The following is a 23498-nucleotide window of genomic DNA, read 5'->3' as shown; positions in this document are numbered from 1 at the left end:
TGGGAACAAAAGGTAGGGTTTGCTGGAGCCATCTGACTCAAATTAGTTCTTCCTCTCACTTGAGTCTCCCATTGTTGAGACAAGTAAAATTCAATTATATTGCTGCAAAGCCAACGCAAATGATATTTTCATCAAAAACCTTACTTCTCCTAAACACCAGTGAAGATAGTATTTTGGACTATTAAAATCAGTTGAAGTTCTCAATACATTTCCTGGCCAAAAGACAACCTCATATAAATGCCTGAAAAATGAGACAATTATGCTAAAACAGAAACACATGGACAGCAGTATCTTGGAGACATACCTTAGGGCTAATGGATAGAAACTGCTCTATAACATAGAAAAAATACCATAAGTTGAGTAAATACCACAAAGGAACCATGGACAAATCAATTTTGTCAGGAAAAAAAAGTATTAATGAGGATACTAAGATCTGTAGATTAATGATTTCTCAATACAGAAGCCTATTACAATCAAGATTTAGATTTGGTGAGCTTACAAAGGAAGAGAGGTCTTACAGTTCCGTACACATAAGCAGAATCTTTGACATCAGAACTGTTTCAACCAAACTAAACTTAAAGGAATCACTAGAGGCTAAATGCTCATTTTCCAGAGCTCAAAAAGAACTATCAAATAAGAAAGCAGCGTCAGAAGCATGTATGCCAAATCCTGCAAACAGAAATGCTGAAATATGCCTCGCTAGTCCCTAAGGTAAAAGCTGCAGTTAGCAAGCTGCCAGTTGTGAAGAAAAGCTCCAAGGGCGTTCTCTTATTTACAGCCCTTCAGAGTAAGGTGGCTGAGGTCACGAACCAAATGTTCGCTTAGAAAGTAAACTAAATCACAGTGCACTAACCCTAGAAAAACCCCAAACAGTTTGTAATGTCAGAGACTCCTCGCTCAGAAACTAATTCTCTAAAAAGAGAATTCTCTAATTAGTCTCTAAAAAGGAGACTAATGTCTCCTTTTTAATGAAAAATGGAGACCAGCATTTGTTGTCATTTGGCTACCGCACTACTTTATGCTAAAGACAAGTGAATTCTAGTTTTTTTTTGTTTGGGTTGAGTTTTGAATTGCTGTTTGTGGTTTGGTGGTTTTTCTTGGGACCCCCCCCCCCCCCCCCTTTCTGGATTTAACTTTAGTAGCAACCTTCTCTGTTCATCTGGAAAGCAACTAATCTGCTTTTTGAATCACGAACTGTGAGGTGGAAAGAACCCCTTTAGAGATGTTAAGGGACATGCCACCAATAGAAACATAAATGTATTGGAGTGAAGAGGAAAGGGCAAAAAGGATACTTCTACACAGAAATGACTGCAAACATGCTCACACAGCATTTTGTGAACATAACACATCCTCACTCTACCCAACATCCTGATTATTTTGTGTGGTCAGAAAACCATGAAAGACAAACTTGTAAAACTGAAAATTCAAATTGCCACCAACAAATTTAAAGAACTGTACTTAGAGGAGGAGGCAAGATGGGTGAATAGGAAAAAAACACCAGCCCAAACCAACAAACCACTCACCCCTAAGCAGTAGGATTTCTCCCTAACTAGTCATCAGCCTACCATTCGTAAAGGTTTGGAACTGTAGGCATTTTTAATTAATACCCAGTAGAATATTGGAAGGGCATTCGTGTTTAAAAAACATTTACACACACAAACCCTCTTAATACAACAGCTTAATTTTAAATGCCATGGTGGCCTCCACAGTTGCCCTGTGTAGGGTATACAAGCCTCTGAGTTTTCACAGTTCAATGGCACAAAGTTGTTTTGTAGTGAGAACCTGGAAGACCTGAGGGACAAGACATCACTTGGGAAACTAGGTGTGCCAAATATGAAGGCATTTTATGCTCACTTGGATAAGTGACAAGGATGTGGAGCTGGAAATTCAGCCAAGCAGATGTGCCCCAACACGTCAAAGGGGTGGAAAAGCAGCAACTGTCAAGAAAGATGACTGCTCTGTGAGCATCAGGTCTCCAGCCTACCTTTGTGAAGTGCCTCACTACTGTGGAGTAGGCACACAGGAAACACTTTGAGTTAATATCCTACCCCAATCTCCCAACAATCACAGGCATCCTTTTCAGGTAATGGGAATTTTTGTACTGTATGTCACTCCTCCTTCCCCAGTTTTATGCAATTCCCTACATTCACATCCAGGACAGCACACATTGGCCACAGTCCTGATCATAATGTGCCTGTGTTCAAGCCCTCAACCCCCCTTTAATGATTATTGATGCCACCACTCAGAGGGCAATATTTTTAGAGGTACCTCTTGCAGCACTACCCCACCATCCAATTAACAGATTTAGAAAACTCCCTCTCTGCTCTCTTTATCCAAAAACACTTCAATTGTAACATCTTAAAAAAAAAAAAAAAAAAGGCAAAAGGCTCTAAGAAAATTTATGTGAAAAGACAGCTGCTCTGGTGGGCAGGGTTCACTTCACAACCAGCTACTCTGCTTATTCTTATGCTAATGATGGCTGTTGGCACAGAATCACTCCAGAATTAACACTCCCATCGATCACCACTCATTTTGGCTGATTAAAAAGTCAAGCTTTTTAGACTTACCAAAACACAAGGTTGAGAACAAAACTTGGCAGCTATTTCTTTAGTCCTGCTTTGTTTTACTGCTTCACTAGTAATTACCTAAACCTTACAATGTTGAAAATCAAGTTTTATCACTATGTGTACAATGATGGTTAATTGTATTTTTATAATTTACTGTTTCCTGCAGCTGGAACATGAGGTGGCAGTCATCCAAAAATTAACTAATGCAGCAAGGTTGCTTTTTTTCTTCCCCTATTCAGTCAGAAACTTATTTTAATAACTAAAATTTTAAGTAAACATACATAAATGCTTATGCCTTTAAGCTTCTAGACAAAGTACTATTAGTAGACATAAAAAGTATTAAGAGATTTCTGCTCTCCAAACTAAACATACAACAAATAGTTATTTTCTGAATTCATTGTAGCAATTCTGTCAGAATAGAAAGAGCAGTTTTGGTTTCTTACAGCCAAGAGCTGTTAAGACTTCAACTCCCCAATAATCCATCATTCCACTTTTATCTAGACTAAGTAGATAATAGGACAGCTGATTCACACGAGAAAAGACAATTCAATAGCAATGAAATGTGCACAGTCCTAACAGCTGCCTGTATTTGTACAATTTCCCCATTTGGAACCAAACATGTTTCTTGTATGTCGCAACCCTCCTCTGAAAGTCTCTAAAAATTATTTAACTCTTGCAGAAAAGAAGTTTGTCTCATGCAGAAGAGAAGTAATGAAAGCCTGTTATCACAAAAGACAAAAAGACCAGCTATTTTTCTGAAGGTGGAATACCTACTCCACTAAGTCTTTAAATCCAAGAATATCTGAAATTAGTAGAAGTGGAAACTGCAAGATCCAAACATAATTTGGGCTTTTTGAAAGTGAAGTTCAATAGACTAAATTCAATTTGACAGACATCATAAATTACAAAAGCTATTTTAAACTGTCTACAAGTCACTTTAAAGTATGATACTAGGGTGCGTATGTATTTCAACATTTACACCTGAAAGAGCAGGCAGTTTTGGAATGTAACTTTATCTTGATATTTAGATTTAGTTTAATTGTTTCACAATACATATAGTGCTCATGTAAAAAAGAAAGTATCAAGAATACGATTACAGTAACAGTAAAGTCCACTAGTTCTGTTTATTTCAAGCCTATACAAACAGAAAACAGCCTCCTTCCCAAATCCACAGAAAACTATTATTCACAGAATTGTATTAAAAGAAGTCAGAAGCATATTTGTAAAAGCATTTTATCAAGTTTTGGCATCTATCACTTTCCAAAGGGGATTCAAATGGTTCTAAGCACTCAAATGAAAGAGTAAGGGAAAAATAAAAAGGTGGAGAAGAGAAATGCGGCATCCTTGTGTTTTGTTATAGCAAAGAACAGATGTTTGACACCCCAACACTTGCTCATCTACACTACAGCGCTCAAAGTAATGACTGCCTGAATTGAAGCAGCGATCCGTATGAATCAGAAACACTGTGGAATACATTCAAGCTGAAAGTAGATCTCATTTTACAGCAATGTGATCAGCAGCCACAATCTACACAAAGAGATATACTACAAAACTACAGTCAGAACAGAAACAAAAATAGTCTAGGTCTGCAATAGTTGTGAATATTTCCATTTTATCCCTTTAAGGGACAATGCTACACCTCATGCCTCCCTTATGGCAGGTTAGTATGAGAGTCCAGCTTAGTACTCAATGCAGAAAACAAGAACAGAAACAAATACTGCAGCTCTGGTTATTTAAAATGAAAGCATTTTATTTTTTTCCAACCAAGTTCAAAGTCAAACTTAGAGCTGTGAGTGCACACTTCAATTCATAGATATTAACAAAATTTGCGGGTAAAGTTTTAAAGATGGAAATTTTTCACAACTGCTTCAAACTGAATCACATTAAATAGCCAGCCCTGTGTTTTGTCTAGAATTCTCATCTTCCCCCCCTCACTTCTAACAAGACAATCTCTTAGTATATTTAAAGTAGATGAGCAATAAATAACATCATTAAGTGCTAAAGAATATATGCAGAAAGGGGGAGAAAAATAGTTCCATTTAGTCTCATTCTGAGACATAAAACAAGCCATTTAACTCATGGAATAAACATAAATTGTTTAAAGAAGGTTAACAAAAGCACTAATAACACAAGCATGCTCAATCTATTTTCTCTGTGAATCTTTATCTGGAGCCTACAATGACTACTGTGTGTAGGATGGTAGCCTGAAGGCAAAAATTAGACTGCACTGTCTGGCTTTTACCAATGCTATTAAAAGCTGGATTTTTTTTTTCCTTCCCTAATACAGCATCAGCTCAATATAAAGTTAATCTCAAAAGAATCAACTGCTTTCATAAACTTTAGCATTTGCATTGTGCAAAGCTGGAATAACTTCACACCAGTACCATAATTTGCATGGTTTTGTATTCTGAAATAGTTAACTACAAACCACCAGTCTTACTTTGCACCAGAGAACTAGGCACAAAAAATAGCTGCAAATCTCCACACTAAGACAGACATCCAGTCTTCTGTAGAACTGGAAGATCTGGCAAGATGAACTGGTAAAAGCAACCACTTGCTAGTCTGAAATGTAAGCTTCACATACACTTTCAAGTTTCCACTCACAAGAATGTCCACTCTTTCAAGAAAAAAATCCCAACAAATTAACACTGTAGCATCCATCTTCAAAACCTTTATCTCTTTAATGCAAAATGCATAAACACCTCCAACTCCAAACTTGCCTACTTCATGTACTAGAAAATGAAAATACAGCCTGCTTTAAGATACATTCGGTATAATGCAGTGGGGCTGATGTCACTCAGCCTAGGGCATGCATACTTTGTCCTTTCCTACTCTCCCATCCCTCCTGCACCTCAAGTGTTAAAACTGCAGCCTCTGATAAAGCAGCCCACAGGAGGGAAGAAATCATTTTATTTATATCTCACTGCAGACAGTAAGCTCCTGGAAGGCTAAAGCTAATTTTTTTAATACCAGCAACAATCTGTAAGCACTATTAGGTAGTCTGGAACTGCAGCACCTGTGTGATACAAGAGTAGAGGACTCTTTCCTGAGAAATAGGCATAGCTCCTTCAAAACAGAGACATACATAATCATTAAGACATGCTAACTTCTTCACACCCAGCTACTTAATGGGACAGCTTTTTTCATCTCCGCTCTTCAGCAAGCTATCAGCAATTCCTCAGCTTGGCCGCTTACATTTACAAAATACTGGACTTTTTTGTTCAGCCCTGCAGAAAGAGACAGTTTGCCAGAAGGATTGTTTAATTTCAGTTTAGGGGATGGGCAAATCTTGAGTCACACTTAAAAGAAGTACTCCCTCAGCAAAACAGCCTCAAGTACTTTCAGAGAACACTGAGGCAAAAGACATACTGTTTTTCAAAGACATCAGTTTCACATCAAGTGGTATAACATGAAGAACAGCTTTGTGGAGGCATCCTTCATCCTCAAGTACATACGTGCTTCTGCATCACAAGAACATACAGGAAAAGGATTAATTCTGCCTGGATCTTTTGACACATCCTAGAAAAAGCATTTTTAGAAAGTATCACAAAGATTAGCATTTATGCACGTGATAGCTCATAAACTTATTCTTAGATTCACTGAGACAACTACATGAATTTAGTGGAGTTACACAGCTGCTAAGACATTTAACTCATGTCAACTTTGACCAGATATTATACATGTACATTCTGTAACAGCAAAACTGATTCCTAGCCATTTGAGAACTAAAGAGAATACAAGAAGCTGAACCTGAATATTAGTGTGAATAGTTTAAATGAATTAAGAACATGATGAAAAAAATAATTTCATAATACAGACACCTGAATCCTGTTCTTACAGTCTAGTAGCTGCCTGAAAACAGTAAAAAATTCATTTAAAATAAGGCACAGATACTAATGACAATGTTTAATACTGTATTATTGATGCTGTCAAAATACAACTTTTGGCAGTTAAAAAGAATGCATTACTTTATTAGATAGTCCTCAGTCAAGTCAATCTTACCTGGCCTCTAAAACAAAAGCACTGTCCACAGTTAGGATTTGGTACCTCTATGGCCACATACAGAATTTATTAAAAGCCCCATGTATCTAAATCTACATTCAAGCTGGAATTTTAAATACTAAAGTATCCCTTTAATCAATTACAACTACGCATTCTTCTCTTATCAGAAATAAATGGCCATTATTTTATCTATTAAAAAAAATAATAAAAAAATTGATTTTCCATAAACAGTATTCTCCTTGGGGAATAATCTAAGAGTTTCAGCAATTATTACCCAAATGATGAAACTAGACTTTGATACTTTTACATTTAAATGCTCAACAGAACAGTAAAGTAATACAAGAATGTTGTCATACTATAATTCCTTTAAATTTTTAATTGATAGTAAGAACATTTGAAAAGTCCTATCCCAAAACTTTTTGAGCATGAAATATCTCAACTGATACACAACAATTCTAGCAAAAATATTGGCTATGTGCATGTCTCCAGATTGTCCCACAAAGTTCTCAGTTTTGGGATGTCACAGAAACTCTTTGTTACTGACTGCCCTCGGAAACGCAAAACCTTTGGTGGTTTACAGAACAGTCAAATAACCAAAAGCACCAAGTTCTGATGACAGATTTCTAGTTGGCCTTCATAAGTCAGCAACAATGATACATAAACTAAATACAAAACGAAGCAACAGGAGGCCTAAAGTTATTGACTACTAGAGGAGTTTAAAATTCATTTATTTAATCTGTATGAAAAAACTACTTGGGGCTATCAAAAGACTCGTCTCCTGCATGTCAATAAAAGTGCACATGCTTAATGCTAGGTATGAAAACAACCTTTGTAAGTACTTATTTTTAAGAAAGTAGTCTTTTTGGTCATACATGCTGTGCATGTATACTTTTAAGTGAAGAGCTGGCACTTCACAAGTTTTAATTGAAAAAGCATGCTTCCTAATCACAAAGTTAAAAAAGGAAACAGCAAGCCTAAAATTAAGACTCCCTCAGAGCTATTAAGATATAGCTTTTAAATTAAAATAGAACAGCATATCAATATGACAGTAGAACAGTTTATAGCTGTATTCTCAATGCTATTTGTTGGTATGAATTTGCCATCATTGATCAGGCTCAAACTTGATCAATTTTGCAAAAGCTCTTTGTCAGTTTCTTAAAGGAGGTAGCATAAAAAGGGTGTGATTTGAATAATATGGCCTCACCTGGCTGTAAACATTTCAAACAATAGACATAAATATCTATGATAAAAAGTATTGTGGAAGAGATTATTCTAGAAATTGGTGTTTTTGAACTTGAAAAGAAAAAACAGTAGATACATTTAATATATTTACTTATTTGCATGTAGTTTGAATGATACAGAACAAGATTACTGTGTTAGAAATCCACATACAATATAAAAACATTTGTTAGACATAAATTCACCATTCTGCTGACATTTGCAGTAACTGTTCATCCAAGCTTAACTTCAGGTATTTATAATATTTTTCATACATGAATCTTTGTATATGTGCAATTAACTACACAATGTGAAACCCTGATTTTTGTAGTTTTTCATCACAATCTGAACATAATAGCTATTTGCATCTTAACACATTGGCTTTTTGAAACACTAGTAATTAAGGCATCTTTGCTGTATAGTTTCTCAATAGTGCAAACAAAAACTGTCTTTAATAATTTGATTAAAACATAGAAGTAAATGAATATCCCAAAGTTGCTTGTATTTTTTTAATGTAATTGGAAGATAGTTGTGCATTTTGTAGTTCTCTTGTGAAAGAGACATATAAAAGCTCTTAATGCTGATTGTTTTTGTTGGTTCCTTATAACTGGTTCTGCTGTCTTGTCTTCATGACAATATAATTCATCTTCTTTTATGCGATGATGCTGCAAAATACAGTGGCATTTAAAGGAATACCTAGTAACTGAGCGAATCCCAAATGCAGCAAAGGCATACAGTTTTCATAGCGCACTTTCACCTCACTGAAGTAAAAGTTGCTCCTACTAGACATTTTCCACTTCAATGTGAAGTAGATTTGTTAGGGTTTTGTTAGTGGTTTCATTAAACAGCTTGACAGTTCAGTTCTCTTCTGCCAGTATTTCTCAAAAGGCTTTCAGTACACATTTCAGGGATACTTTAGGGGATTGTTTCACCACATAAGCACACATAGTTTCCCCATCATGTCAGTGTAGCTGCAATAAATAAGCATTTACATCCTAGAAGGAAAAAAAGGAGAAAGTGTTTGTCACATTCCTTATAGCTCTAACATCAACTCAATGTCTGAAGCAGGGTAACCAATAAGGACCATAACACAAGAATAATTGTATTTGCCCAAATTTCAGAACAAGTTATCTTCACAATTACTTTCAATTAATGCTTTCAATGACATTTCTTTATGTACTAAAAAGCCTGCAAGAAGAGCAGGGTTAGTTTTCAGAGCCATCAATTTAGTTTGTTATTGCTCTGCTCCCTGCATGAACAGCAAAGATCATCATCATAATATGATCACGTAGTTAAAACATTCCTTCAGCCAAACCCTCCAACATTCTTGTACTACTTTTGCTCCTCTTGCTCAGGTGACCTTGTTCACAATCTATCCTGATATACGTTAAGAAGCCAGCAAATGAACATAAAGGGAACCTGAACCCTAGAGAAACAAACTGACACCACCTACAGCTGCTATGCTGATCTAGCAAAAGAACTAGGCAGTCTACATTACATACTCTCATGGCTCTACCAAGTTGGGAGTTAGAACTCAGTTCTTCTGCATCCCTGCTGACTGAAACTCTGGAAGACATTTGTAATTATCCTTGTAGGGACATCAAAATTGAAGTTGCAGGTGCACAGCAGTCCCAGAAAAAAAAGGAAATAACTTATTTGTTTGATACATCAATGCAATCAGTTCTTTAGGCATAGAATTATAGATTCCACAAAATTCCTTATCATGTAATTAAAAGATGCAATTTTGAAGTTCTTTTCAAGTTCACTCAAATCCTGCACACAACCAAGTGTCTGCTGTAATTCCCTTCTCACTACCTTCGTCAGGACCCTCCACCTGGAGAGGTTTCTTACCTAGAGTAACTTTTAGCCATGTTTATAGAAATGAGCATGAACAGCAAAACATGGATCTACCAGACACCCTTATTATGCTACTGATACCACAACCTACTGAGAAATGTAAGCAGGGATTCATCTCAGACAGGCTCCTGCTGCTCTCCACAAACTCATCATTTTCTAAGCATTAGGCCAGCAATAAGCTTTAGAATTTAGTATGTTGTCACTTGCCCCAGTCACCTTATGTGCAAATGCCAATGACATTCCTGGGCTAAGACTCTCCATTCTGCATTACACTTACAACAATGGGTACAACAGATCTAAGAGAAAACGTCTGTCCCTTTCACAGTCTACCTAATCAACTGAGCCCTTTTTTACATCAATTTTAAGGCTCATTACTATTAGCTACTTTGTTATTAAGGAGATGCTTCCTCTGTAAAGTAAGAAAAAAAGATAAAAAAATTATTACCATTCTAAATCACACAACTATCATAAGGAATCAACTCCAGATTTCTGTAAAAACCATGCAATACACTTGTGCATTAGCAGAAACTAAAGTAAAAGTGTTTCTGTCCAACCACAGTTTAGCATACGTAAAACAAGAGGAATACTGCAGGTGATACAACCACGTTTATTACTGAACACAACCAGAACTGGATTACCTTAGCTATATTACCAGTATATCCTGGAACCAGAGTAAGATGATTCTCCTGTTCCCACAAAACACTTAGTTGTTGTTTTAAAATATTAATATTTCTGAAAGAGAATGAACATCACTTTATAACAAACATAAGTACATTTCAGTAGTCTCTTTTACTAAAATTAATTATTAGTACTGCATATAGACTCAGCCTATACAACAGATATTGCCATAAGATCTTAAAAATTCTCATTTATCTTCTACAGCATTTGTATAATCCCTGATATGACTATGTCCTACATGTATTAAAGCAGCAGCAAAAAAAAAGAAAAAAACCCCCCCAGTAACTTGACTACCCTTAAAGTAAGCTGCCAAACACCACCTACCTGTGGTCTTAAGAACAACAGAACTACTTTTAAGCTTTAACTTTAAAATTATAATTTTGCCATTTGTAGGCAAGTTGCGCTCTTACTTATCAAAACTGAAACAGATTGAGATGAACTAGGCTACAGGAACATACTTAAGTATTTCCCAACACTATACTCACCCATCTTCTGCCTTTTCTGTATGTGCAGATAGCTCTGACCACCATCTTTTAATGACAGCCTGAAGCCAGTTTAAACCAACTATCACATATCTGTAACAACACATTTTACACATTATGCATTTCCTCCTCCCTGTACATTATCCACAGGCCAGATAAAGTGTTGAGATAAATTGGTAAGCAATTTAGAAAGCAAAACATTTTCTATTCTGGAAGAAAAAAAAACTAGGCAAATTGGTAAGTTTAAATACTAGCCTACATTTGCAATTTCTAAGTGGTAACTGAAGTTCTTGTTGAAAAAGTAGAAGAAAACTCTACCTTGATTTCATGTTATAAAGCATACTAAAACCTCAGTGCTATTCTTTTTTACTGTTCAGGATAAATAAATCCCCATAAGGGCAAACCCAGTCCTCTCCCCTAACATTGCAGATAACAATTTCTGCACCCCTGCTTTGTTAAAGGATAAAGGTTCAGAGGAAAGCTTCTATTCCGGAGCTTTCTCATTTCCTGAGAAAGGCAGAGTTGGGAGAAGGGGCAGAGGGAACAAGAGTCAGAGGACTAAAACCCATTAATTTCCAGGGCTCTGCATAGCCAGGAAGTAATAGTGTTTTAAAAACATCCCAAGCTGATACTTACTCTTCGTATTTGCTTTTAAGCAGAGATTTCACTAAAGGCAAAAGATCTACACAGCAGCCAACTGAAACATATGGTTTTTCTTCCTGTAAACTTAAAAAACAAGATGTTTCAGAAGTGCTTGAACTTCTGTGTGGTTATAAGCAGACTCTAATCCCCCTCTTTTTTTTGTTTGTACCTGTTTGTAAGCACAGGAAGGCAGTCTACTACTACTCCAAGATCCTGTATCCTAGAAACATTAAGAATAAAATCAGAAGTGTTACTAGTAAACCCTACTACTAGTAGTAGTAGTTGAAGTATATGCTTCCACTATGATTTAAAAAGTGTAACAAAGTCACAACATTTACAGAACTGCTAGAAATACTGTGGCATATTTGGGATTGCTATCATTTTAAGGATATAAAAGAAGAGACTTATTTTACCTCACTAAGTAGGCTACCAGTTCACTTATACTTCTCCTTCTCCAAAAGGTTAAAGCTACATTCAGTCTCAGGTTCCTGCTGAAAAGAACTTGAGCCATAGTTTCATGGTCCTGAGAAACCTACATGTTTTTAGAAATATAAAAGAAGTTGCCACAAGTTAGGTAGCCAGCAATAAAACAATAAGCTACTCTAATATAATAATCTGGTATAAGATAATAGACTTTTCTACCTGTATGTTGATGAGTCTGTTTTAGAAATGTATCTAACAATAACCTTAAAATCATAAATTTCCCTTAGAAGGGGCACAAAAAGATTAGACCTACTTTACACAAAAGCTACAAGAATAAGGTTTGTACCTATTTACCACCTAAGAGAGGTATCTAATAATCAAAATGAGCATTCATGAGCATCAGCCTATAATTCTCACCAACTGAGAACATTTTACTTGGATGATTATTAATTTTGACACAATTTACACACAAGTAATTATATGTATTATTCCAAACTCTGACAGATAAGGTTCATTTCTGAAAAAGCTTGTTCTCTGAATGAAGTTCAGGCATTTTAATTAATTAGACCTTGGATTGGAATGAACACTGCAGAGCCACACACATCTCTCAAACCAGTTAAATAGTAATCTGTGGCCAGAGGCCAGTGATCTGGTCCTTAGCTTCTCAGAAAATGAATCTTCCCTGTCTACATTTCTTTACCCTTCTTTCTGCAACCTCTTTAGAAGAATCCATCAAATTAAACAGTGCAGAAGTGCAGCAGACTTGTGCCTTCAGCCCATTGGGTTCTCAGGACTGTCTCCTCATGGCAGCCCACATGTACAGCACCGTGACAAGACAGCGTGGTGATAGTCTCTGATCTTACCTTCCCTGCGATGCCTCACTTTAAACACATGCAAGCCTCGATGAGTAATAAAAATCCATTGTGACAGAAATGAAAACTTCAACATTAAGGGCCTTAAATGGCCTTCACTGTCACAAAATCCATTTCATTTAAATATCTGACCTTTTAGCCAGTTTCAGAAGCCCTGCAAGCATCCACTAAGTTTCCTCAACCAATCCTAACAAGAAATAAAGTCTTACACAAACACTTAGTTTTGCACACACAAAGTTGATACTGCTATTGAAAACTGTCCTAACCTACCTCACCAGTTTATTCCCACTGATACACTAACATTTTTACACTTCTGTAAACACACATGGACACATGTCCTGCTGGTTCATGCAACCTAAGCAGGTCAAAACAACGTTCTCCTTTGGTACTGGTACAACTTTAATCCGGTCAAGTCTGGCAGATCTGAGCTTCTGACCTGACACAAAGATGGAGAAAAGTGGCAGGACTATTACTGTTGACAACAGTATCACCACAAACTGACAGAGACAGTAAATCACAAGACCCGGTATTTAAAGAATTGAAGGAAATTAATCTAAAGAAAGAAAGCTTTCACAGCTAATTACTAGGAACACTTCTTTTTTAAACTGAAGTTTCTTCAAACTCTACCCACCTCCGAAAAAAATGCGCTGTATTTGGATGAGGGGCCTTCTGTTTGAGATGAGCCAGAGTCACTAGAATTCAGCAAGTGTGTACGACTGTTGTGAAGCTTTGCTGGCAGATTCCCTGCACAAGCCAGTTCATTTTCTTTATTTGCCATGTCACGGCCCCTAGATTTAGGGCACAGTTTCTTTCTGTAACAAGGCTTTGGAGTATAACAATGAACTTTCCTTTTACAATACACCACTTTGAAAAGAGAGAGGGGACTGGTCACCGTTTTTCCAACCGTTACTCTGCAATAATAAAGCACTATTTTAGTGAAGGTTGCTCCAAACCAAATCAATCGCATTACTACATTTATTTTTATATATATATACATACATATACATATAATTATGAATTCAGCAGTCAGCTTTTGGGTTATTGAAAACATTTTTCCCCCAATATATACCTTAATGACTCTTGGGTTATCAGAAGTTATGCCACCAATATTCTTTGTTTTTATTAATGCAGAGACTCATTATTATGAAAGAAAACACAAGAACCAAGAATTGTCATTAAAATCAAGACTTATCATCTGTTTGTCTGCTTTGGTGTTGTAATCAATTTCAACTGTTTCTTCCTACCTCTGTCACACATAAAACTCAAATATTACACAGCACAGCCCTCCTACCTGTTTGTGTATGAAGCCAGCTGTTTTGGAGATTTCTTACCCTGGGAGAAAAGAAACAGAGAAGAAAAAAGCTGTTTTACTAGAAAGGGAAACACTCCCATCTATACTACTTAGCATTAATGGTAACATTTACATTGTGCACATCAGCAAGGCAATGTTATGATCTTTTTTGTTAAAACTGACTCATAAAATCATGTGAATTTTAATAATTTCAATAAACAAACAGAGGATATTGGCATCTTCACCACTTATTGAAGAAGTCTTACAGTAAGTTTGCCTCTCTAGTGCTTTTTCTGTACTCCACTGTCTTACTCTTTAGCCAGTAACACAGGTAAGAGCTTATAAAAACTGCTTCTGAGTAGCAAGAATCCAGTGAAAATCTACATGTTACCAATGTGGTAGAAGAAGCTGTATGATTATACAACAGATCCATTTCAATGAGTGTTTCACCTACACCACCTCTCACTTGTGCCATGTAGCTCTCTTGGCAAGAAAGAACTTTTTCACGATAGAATTCCCATACTGAAACATTCTTGGCAAGATTGCAGAAAAGCAGGCATGAGTAAGACTGCATCAGTACCTACTGCTCACATGGACGATACAATGCACTGATCTGTGCAGCTGCTGCCTGTATCTATTATAACACATAGTTTTCCTAATATACTTGCTGTTCAAGTTCTGTTGCACATCTAAACATCAAATGCTTACTCTTGCTGTGCTTCTAGTTCTAGACCGCTCAGAACTACGAACTTGATAAATGTTTACTTCAGTTTTGTCAAGGGACATAAAAAAACCCCACCAAACAACACAAACAGCTTACCTCCTTCATGATCTTTTTAGTGGAAGAAGAGATTCTTTTTCTGGGGAGATCAATGGGATGACCTTCAATATGCAATACTTTCTGGTTTTTAACATTGTGAGCTTCAGATGCCATAATCTCTCAAATCCCTGTTCTCAAGGGAAAGATATTTAGTTGTATTTTCTAAAACATTCCATCAACTTTCTTCAAATGCAGCTAGCAACACCAGTTAAAAAAATTCAATTATTTGCAAGATCTTCCATCTTATAAATAACCCAAGACATCATCCTTTAGTGAATGCTAGCTGAAGGCCTTATTGTTATTAACACGTTGATGAGCATTTCAAAATCCCTATTTAGCTTTCAAAAAAAAGGAAAGAAAACCAAAATCACTCCAAGAAAGAGAGGAAGAGATTTTGTTTTCAGACCAGCTTGCTACACCTGCACTGAAGGGTGCCATACAAACAAGAATTCAAGTAAAGAAGAGGGCAATTTATGAGACTCTTTCCTCATGCTATGAGTTTCATCTGCTGCCTAGAGAAAAATAATTGGTTCCACAACTGGTTCCAAGTGCAAAAGGCAGCTAACAAACTGACTCCTGTTTCTGAGGAAGAACGCAAACGTCATCAAAATAACAAGAGTTAAAAAAAAAAAAGGAGTGAAATATATTCCCCTTAGTTTACTAGCCAATGCACACTCCACCCCATTTTTGTTAAAACAGAACTTCAGCTGTTTTTAATACTAAACCCCACAACTTTATTCTACGTCTGAAGTCCCTTGTCTTGAAGTATGCAAATATTTCTGCAAGAATCAACACCAAGGTTGAGACAGTTGTACATATGATTTTGCATGTTTTGTAACTCATCAGAAGATCCATTGCTTGAGACTAGGTTCAACAACTACATCATCCTAGAGGCACTATTCTTTACGTGTTTTAGCAAGACGTCCTATGCTACTTTTAAAAGACAACCACTTGCTCTGATATTACTGGCTTTTCCCCTAAAAGGTGAAACTCTGGTCCCAACATGAGTGCTCCAATCTCTCCTGTCCATCTTCAGCAGCAGTCCTATCCCTTTTACTCTGTGTAGCAGATTTATCCCCCATTAAGAACTTCAGCATTTAAAAGACTAAGACACTGAGCACTGAATAAGCCAGATGGGAAACAGCTTATTAGCCATGAAGATCCATGCAGCAGCTAAAGGCCATCAAATAAAACAAGCAGGTGGCAGTCTCAAAACAAGACAGATGCTGTATTCTAAACATCAGGCACATTAAAATCCACATTGTAGGGTACAGTGGAAAAAAACTTTTTTCAAATGTTTCATTTTTCTTTAGAACTGGGTTCAATAATAAAGAACTCTCAAAAAATGGAATATTTACTGACGGAATCCCTTACCCTTAAGAAGGGAACACGAAGCCCTCAGACTCCAGCAAGAATTGCAAACAGCAGCATTATTTAGGGCAAGATCTTTAACAGCGGGTGGTCAACACTTTTCCAGATATAAGTCAGGCTTAAGACTGGTTCATTAACTTAATTTTTCCACACTATGGGATGGTGACAGAAGAGTTACCACTTTGTCAGCTCTACACACTTCCTAGTTCTTCCACACAGGCTTGTAAATAAACTTTTCCCTGAAGTTTAGAAAAAAACCTCACAAAACCAAACACCTTTTCCTCTGCTTATCAGGCTGGTAAAAACCATTATTTGGACTTAAAATGGGCTGTATAAGGCATATGCTTAACAACTGGACTTCTGAAGAAGAACCCAACCCAATAATCCTAAAATCCAAATGAATCCATCCTTTTATTCCAGCCAGAGATGAAGAGGACTTGGAAAAGTCTTGATTTTTTCTTTTCTTCTATCTACTGTTTGAGAATAATACCAAGAGAAAAGCAATAAACTCTAAAATAACAGGGGGGACAACCTCTACCCACCAGAGCTAAACCCCACAGTCATCTCATCAGATGCTAAAAAAATTCCTAATCTCTGTTCCTGAAGAATAATTTTTGTGATTACTCCCATAACACACTACCAGCTTACAATTCTTCATGCCTAACAGTGACTGCTCCTTATTTTTCCTTGTTTAATAAATGATCTCAATCTATCCTCATCTTTCACACTAAGCAGTACAAAAGAATCTGATCACCAAAATAAATGGCAGCACTATATAACTAGAATGCTTTTTGCTTAAAAGAAGTGTAAAATATCAGAAGGCTAGAAAGCAATGTCCTACCAAGGAAATATCAGTTTTTAATATTGGGCTCTAAAGAGCCTAAGGTAACATCTCAAAATACCTGAACTGGAGCTACCTGAAAGCTGGAGAGAGACGACCCTGCAAGAAAGGAAGTTCCTTAAAAAGGTTGCATGTATCTAGGAGAAAAATTAAGAGAATTTTACACTCTGACAAATCTGATGTAAGAATATAGTGTCCCCCAGCCTCCCAACTGAAACAGAATGAGACAACAGAACTATCAATTCTTTCCTTAAAGACTGGTAAAAGAAATTTAAAAGGTCAAAAGATGATCAGATATAAAGGGCCAGAGAATGAAGCAAAGTCATACATAAGGATTTTACTGTCCAACAGTTTAGAGAGGTTTCCATAGTTTCCTGTTGAGGGTCTAAGATTATGCAGAAGTAGCAGTGAACATTTAAACAGCAATGAAATAGCCGTGTTTTTAGCCAAGGTGCAGAACCTCTCCCTTGGACCTGACAAAGCATACATGGAAAACACAGTCAGTATTTAAAGACAGCCTCAAGGAAGATCCAGACTCACATCTCTGTTGCGCTAATTAGTAAACAATGTAACCAAGAATAGACTTAGTGGACACAAACAAATAATATAATGGGAAAGATTCAGCCTGGCTGTCACTAAGGCAACACAGCCTAGAGAAGAGAAGGCTCAGGGGTGACCTCACTGTGGCCTTCCAGTACCTGAAGGGGCTACAAGAGAGCTGGAGAGGGACTTTTTACCAGAGCATTTGTGATAGGCCGAAGGGTAACAGCTTCAGACTGAAAGAGGGTAGATTTAGATTGGATATTAGGATGAAATTCTTTACTGTGAGGGTGGTAAGGCACTGGAACACATTTCCTAGAGAACTGGTTGATGCCCTGTCCCTGGAAGTGTTCAAGGCCAGGTTAGATGGGGCTTTGAGCAGTCTGGTCTAGTGGAAGGTGTCCCTTCCTTCCCACAGTGGGAAATTGGAACTAGAAGACCTTTAGGGTCCATTCTGACCCAAACTATTCTATGATTCTATGAAGTCTTGCTCTGCAAAATTATTGAAATTTATTAAGAGTATGGGGTAGTACAACATGGATAAAGGGCAACTAAATGATAGATTCTGAGTTTCCAAGTCCTGCACTTAAATCTTGAGTAAACTAGGCAACCAAGTGAAAAAAGGGAAAGATTTTGCATGTACAAGTATCTAAGGAACAGCCATAAACTGTCTAAGCAGTTTCCACACTGCAGAAAATCACCTCCAGATCCCTGGGGAAAACTTGGTTTATGCTGTTCAATATGTTCACAAATTACCTCACAAAAGGGGATGAAGACTGTTGACAATACAAAGCCATACCAGACTGTGAAGATGAGGGCTAACTGAAGAACTGGAGGAGGACTGTGAGGTACAATAAGCAGAAGCAAGGATTATAGATTAGTATAAAGCAAAGCCTATGTATCTGCAGGTATGAGAAAATTCTGGGTTCCTACTGGAATCACAGTCTCTAAGCTAGTAACTGCCACCCACAAAAATATGTCGATATAGGACAGTTTACTTTAGATCATCTGGACTGCTCAGTGTTCCATATGAATCAATAAATAGAAAAATAAACAGAACACTATTGTGACAGTGTACAGAACTAATTTGTACCTGTATTTCAAATACTGAGTGCAGGATTAGTTAACTTTCTTTAAAAAAACCAAACCAACCCTAAAAAGTCAAAAAAACTTCAAAGTAAAAAAGAGCTCAGACAAAGGCAAGTTAAAAATACATGGAATACCTTTCAATATAACCAACAGCTGAGTAGATTAGCCTTTTCAGTCTGGAGAGGTGCCTACTTATAGCTCGCAGGGGAAATACAAAGGCCTACAAAATGAATGGCTTGGAGAAGGTGCACAGAGATTGTGCTCTCTCTTGCCCAATATAAAAATAAAGGGTCAAAAGACAATAGATGAAGATCAGATCAAAAATTAACAAGGGTAAGCTGTGGGCAAATATAATCAACCTGAACTTGCCACAGGATGTTGTGGACCCAAATGTTTTATATGGGTTCTAGGACAGACTGTGCAAATACATAAAAAAAAAAAAAATAGACTGGAAGTGATTAAATTCAGATACACAACCCACGTAGGCCAGACAGAGCAGAACACAAGCTGAAGAATCTGGTATACACAAACCTAACAGTTCTATAGTAGACTTAGCATCTTAAGAAACCAGCTACAAAAGGCTTAGTAACACCCAAGAAAATGCTGGCTGGCCAGCAATTAAAAAGATGAATGCTACAGGATGTAAGGCACTTTACAGGGCTCTTCATAACTTTGATTTCCTATTTAAAAATTGGATATCATCTAGGGATAGCTAATTAGACACTACAGCCCCTTGTAATTTTGGGATATATACAGAAGGTTTTTAAACTGGCATTAGACACTAACTTGGACAGACTCAAACAATCTATACCTCAATGCCTTTAATTTCTGACTTTTCCCATGTCATGAGCACAGCTAGTTGTATCTGATCAGGACAATCTGCTATACCATCTCTTTGAGGCCAATGCATCTCCCTTGCTTAACAAAGTTTTTTAAAATAAACTAAGGATAGAATGCATGTCCCTTCAGCTCTGCCTCGGTCCATCACACAATCCTAAACTGTTTTACAACTGTAACAAGGTTCACTGCAAATCTGAAGACAGATGTATGATTTCATTAGGATGATAGAATCAAATTCCACCAACTTCCCCTATCCTGTGGGTGATTTCTCAAAGCAGACAATCTTCCCTTCTCCTCCTTTTATTCTCTTCAATCTTCAGTAAGCAGAAGGACAAAAGGAACAGCAGCCATATATCCTGAGAAGAAGCTGGTTTGTCCCCACAGTCATAAGACAGTACCTGTGCAAAGTTTTCTTGATGGTTCTACTGGTATTTTCTATCTCTGATCTCTCCCAGATGCAATAAAACTCTTCAGGTCATACCAGAATTAGGCAAAGGAAGTCAGCACTAACAGGCTTTCAAGTGCATATCTATCAGAGGCAAGTATTAACAACTCTGCCACTCCCTCCCATCGTCCTATGTTCTGGGCACGGCCCCCAGAGAGGGACAAACTCTTCTTGGCACGTTATGTAATCTACACATGTATTAACATAATATTATTTTCTTACAGAACACAGGCTGGACTACTTTGTATGGCAGCAAGGAAAATGTAAAATAGTTAAATACCTTAAGTCATCAGCAGTACCTTTTAAGACACATTCTTCTACCCTGTGCCTTGTCCAAATTCTTAATAGCTACCTTTTCCTGAAGCATTCCATGTGCACTAGCCACTGCAAATGTTCCTGTGATTCTCACCCATCCCACAGTAACCAAATGCAAGTTCAAGGATGACAATATTAAACTTAGATGAAAGAGCTAATTAATCATTACTCCCAAGGAGGGGAGCTCATGCTCTGAAAGCATTCCAAATAGGCATGCATCAGGGAATCAGTAATGGTCAACTAATTTCACTGGCCATTACCAGATCTACAGTGGTCACAAGAAACTTCCAAGAATGGTTATGTCAAATTTACTTCCAAAAGGGTGATTTGCTTACAAAAATAAACTAGCACCATGTTCTGATATAGAAGTGATTTTGTAAGCTTGACATAACTTCCTTTCATTTTAGTTCTGATAAATGTTACAAAATCCATCTGTCTTTGTTTTAGAAGGCTTCCACATCCTTTGAATAGGAAACAGGGTTTTTTTTCCAAATTCCTTTTTTAGTAATTAATGTATTTGCAGTTCACCAGCTGTTAAATATTGAATTTTCTTGAAAAAAGGAAGTGGAGTTCAAGATTCTAAGGAGTATGTTAATGCAAAATTTTTCAGTAACATTATAAAGAGTGTCTTATATGCTAGCAGAACACAGTTTTTTAATGTGCTATACCTGTCAGGCCATTTGTTCCAGTTTAAAGTTTCCTATGTTGATAAAAACAACAGAAATGTCACTAAATTTGCAGTAAATATAAAGACTACTTGAACAACTAACTATAGTAGATTAGCTTGTACCTAAGATTTAAGCTCATTTTCTTCTTACATATGGAATTTGTATGTGGCCCACTGTCAGTCACAATGAACCTCCAAAAATGACAAGTCACACTTCATTCAAGTTTCGTGAGGATGAACCCACATGAGCATTAGCTCTCCTTGTGGAAATAACCCAGGAGTCTAATAACTAAACCCTATTCACATTTTCTACAATAAAGAAGTCAAAAACTCAGGTCTTCTGCATCTGGAGGTACCATTTACAAATATGTTAAGCTGCCATGAAGTAACAGCTTCTGAAGTCATCTTTCACTAATGATGAAGTGTCTAAAGATACTTCTACCTGTTGACTTTCACTTATGAACACTCTGGGGATAGTAAGTTTGGACTGAGAGTAAGTTTATAACTGAGAGGTGTTATAAAGCAAATAAACTCCCACACCACCAAAGTGCCCACATTAATATTATACACAACTCTAAGAAACTACTCATGAAATTAAATACAGCCATTTCTTTTACCATTTATGGCTCAACCCAAAGAGTTTAAAAAAACTGAAACAAGAATTTTAATTCAAACCCAGAGACAGACATACTGGTAAACCCCTCAAGCTCCAAACTTAGTGGAGGCTAAGGAAGTACTCACTACTTGGCTGAACAGTCTCTGATTACATTTCACACAGCTTTCACATGGTTTTTTATGTTATCCTCAAATACACTCCTATTATTGATTTTAGTCTGTTTATAGTATCTAAAAAAACCTTCCTTATTTATAGTCAAGCTTCTTACCCTGGGACCAGCATACACTTAATTTTTTTTGAAAAAATAACTAATTTAAATTATTATTAAATAATATAAATGAAATATATAGTAGACATTAGTTATAACACTATAATTAAATATAATGAAAATAAATTTAAAAGAGAAGTTTCAAAAGTAAGTGAATATATATACACAGCTATAAGAATAGATGCATATCAAAATACATATGCTTTCTAATATACGTATAAAAATACCTTAAAAATATTATTTTTAATATACTATGATTAAATCCTGAGTTATAAAGTTTAGGAATTCAAAAGTTCAATGAAATAACATTAGAGAAATTTAAATCAAAATTACATGGACTGTTAATACAAAATTAAAGTGACATTTTTAGACAAGAACATATTCTTTCCAATCAGCAAGGCCAAAGAGTCACAAACCTACCTTCTGTTATGCTTTAATTCTACTCAACATGGGCAACTATATATTTTAATTATTTTCCTGATTACAGTCAGAGAATGAGAGGAAGAAAAAACCAGGGGAACAAGGAAAGCAAAAATGACGTTCCAAGAAGAGATGGACGAAAGCTGCTTTTAAGCAAACGGACTTAACCTTCCTCCAAAGCAGAGCATATTACAAAAACAGAAACAAAAGATTTCCAAGATTACCACCTAATCGCTCTCCTTAAAAAGATCTCCCTATTCAGAACGTCTTTATTTTAAATCTGCATGTCAAATCATCCAGCACGGAAAAAATAAATTGAAAGCTTTTGAACAAAGTAATTAATGCAGGATCTGATCTTCAAGCACTTAGGTTCCCCCCCCCCCCCCTTCCTTCCCCCTGGAATCTGTCACACCCAAGAAATTAAATCCGTCAGCAGGCCTCACACCCAGCTTGTTGTCCTTCCTTTCGGCAGCACCAGAGCCTTCCCTGCTCTCCTGGCACACATCTGCCATTGCACACGCTTGCTTCGAGCTGAGGCTGATGGCACCATTTTAGAAAGGGACCGAAGTGCCAGAACTCGCTCTCTGGAGACGGCAGGCACTGCACACAGCTGTGCCGGGGGGCCGGGCGAGGCGGCCGGGGAGCGGGACGGAGCGATCCGCGTCCCCGCACCGCCCGCGGCCCCCGCCACCGGTCCGCACGCCCGGCGCGACGCCTCGGAGCCGCGCCCGGTCCCGGCGGGGCAGAGCGCGGCCCCGCTGCGTTCCCCCCGGCCGGCGGCCCCGGGCACTCCCGCCCCACTCACCCGCTGCTCATGTTCGGGGCCGGGCCGAGGCGGGCGGAGCGGCGGGAGCGCTACTGCCGAGGCCCGGCGCCCCGAGCCTGCGCCATTCAAACGCCGCCGCGGTGCATGCCGGGCCGCGCGCGCCGCACCACGCCCCGCTGCACGCGCCGCGCGGCATCGCGGCGCCCTCTGCCGGCCACCGCCTCTCGCCCCGCCCGCTCCGCCCCGCCCCGCCCCGCCCCGCCCGCTCCGCCCCGCTCCGCCCGCTCCGCCCCGCTCCGCCCGCTCCGCCCCGCTCCGCCCCGCTCCGCCCCGCCCCGCCCGCTCCGCCCCGCCCCGCCCCGCCCGCACCGCCCCGCTCCGCCCGCTCCGCCCCGCTCCGCCCGCTCCGCCCCGCTCCGCCCCGCCCCGCCCGCTCCGCCCCGCCCCGCCCCGCCCGCACCGCCCCGC

At 38.1% G+C, this 23498-nt stretch overlaps 1 protein-coding gene across 1 annotated transcript; it reads right to left on the bottom strand.

Annotated features, from left to right (window-relative positions):
- Positions 1-4296: 4296 nt before the first annotated feature.
- KATNBL1 (katanin regulatory subunit B1 like 1) lies at positions 4297-23203 on the bottom strand. Its single transcript, XM_069017678.1, has 10 exons — positions 23070-23203; positions 14853-14980; positions 14033-14073; positions 13373-13652; positions 11860-11978; positions 11616-11666; positions 11441-11530; positions 10808-10897; positions 10283-10376; positions 4297-8782 (listed from the first exon to the last, which is right to left on the bottom strand). Exons 2-10 carry the CDS (start codon positions 14964-14966, stop codon positions 8750-8752), a joined length of 912 nt encoding a protein of 303 aa, XP_068873779.1. The 5' UTR covers positions 14967-14980; positions 23070-23203; the 3' UTR covers positions 4297-8749.
- Between the last annotated feature and the right edge of the window lie 295 nt (positions 23204-23498).

This window comes from Aphelocoma coerulescens, chromosome 5, assembly GCF_041296385.1.
Source record: "Aphelocoma coerulescens isolate FSJ_1873_10779 chromosome 5, UR_Acoe_1.0, whole genome shotgun sequence".
In the NCBI taxonomy this organism is placed as follows: domain Eukaryota; kingdom Metazoa; phylum Chordata; class Aves; order Passeriformes; family Corvidae; genus Aphelocoma; species Aphelocoma coerulescens.
The sequence above is the reverse complement of the archived record's forward strand: the minus strand, read 5'-3'. Positions and strand labels throughout refer to the sequence as shown.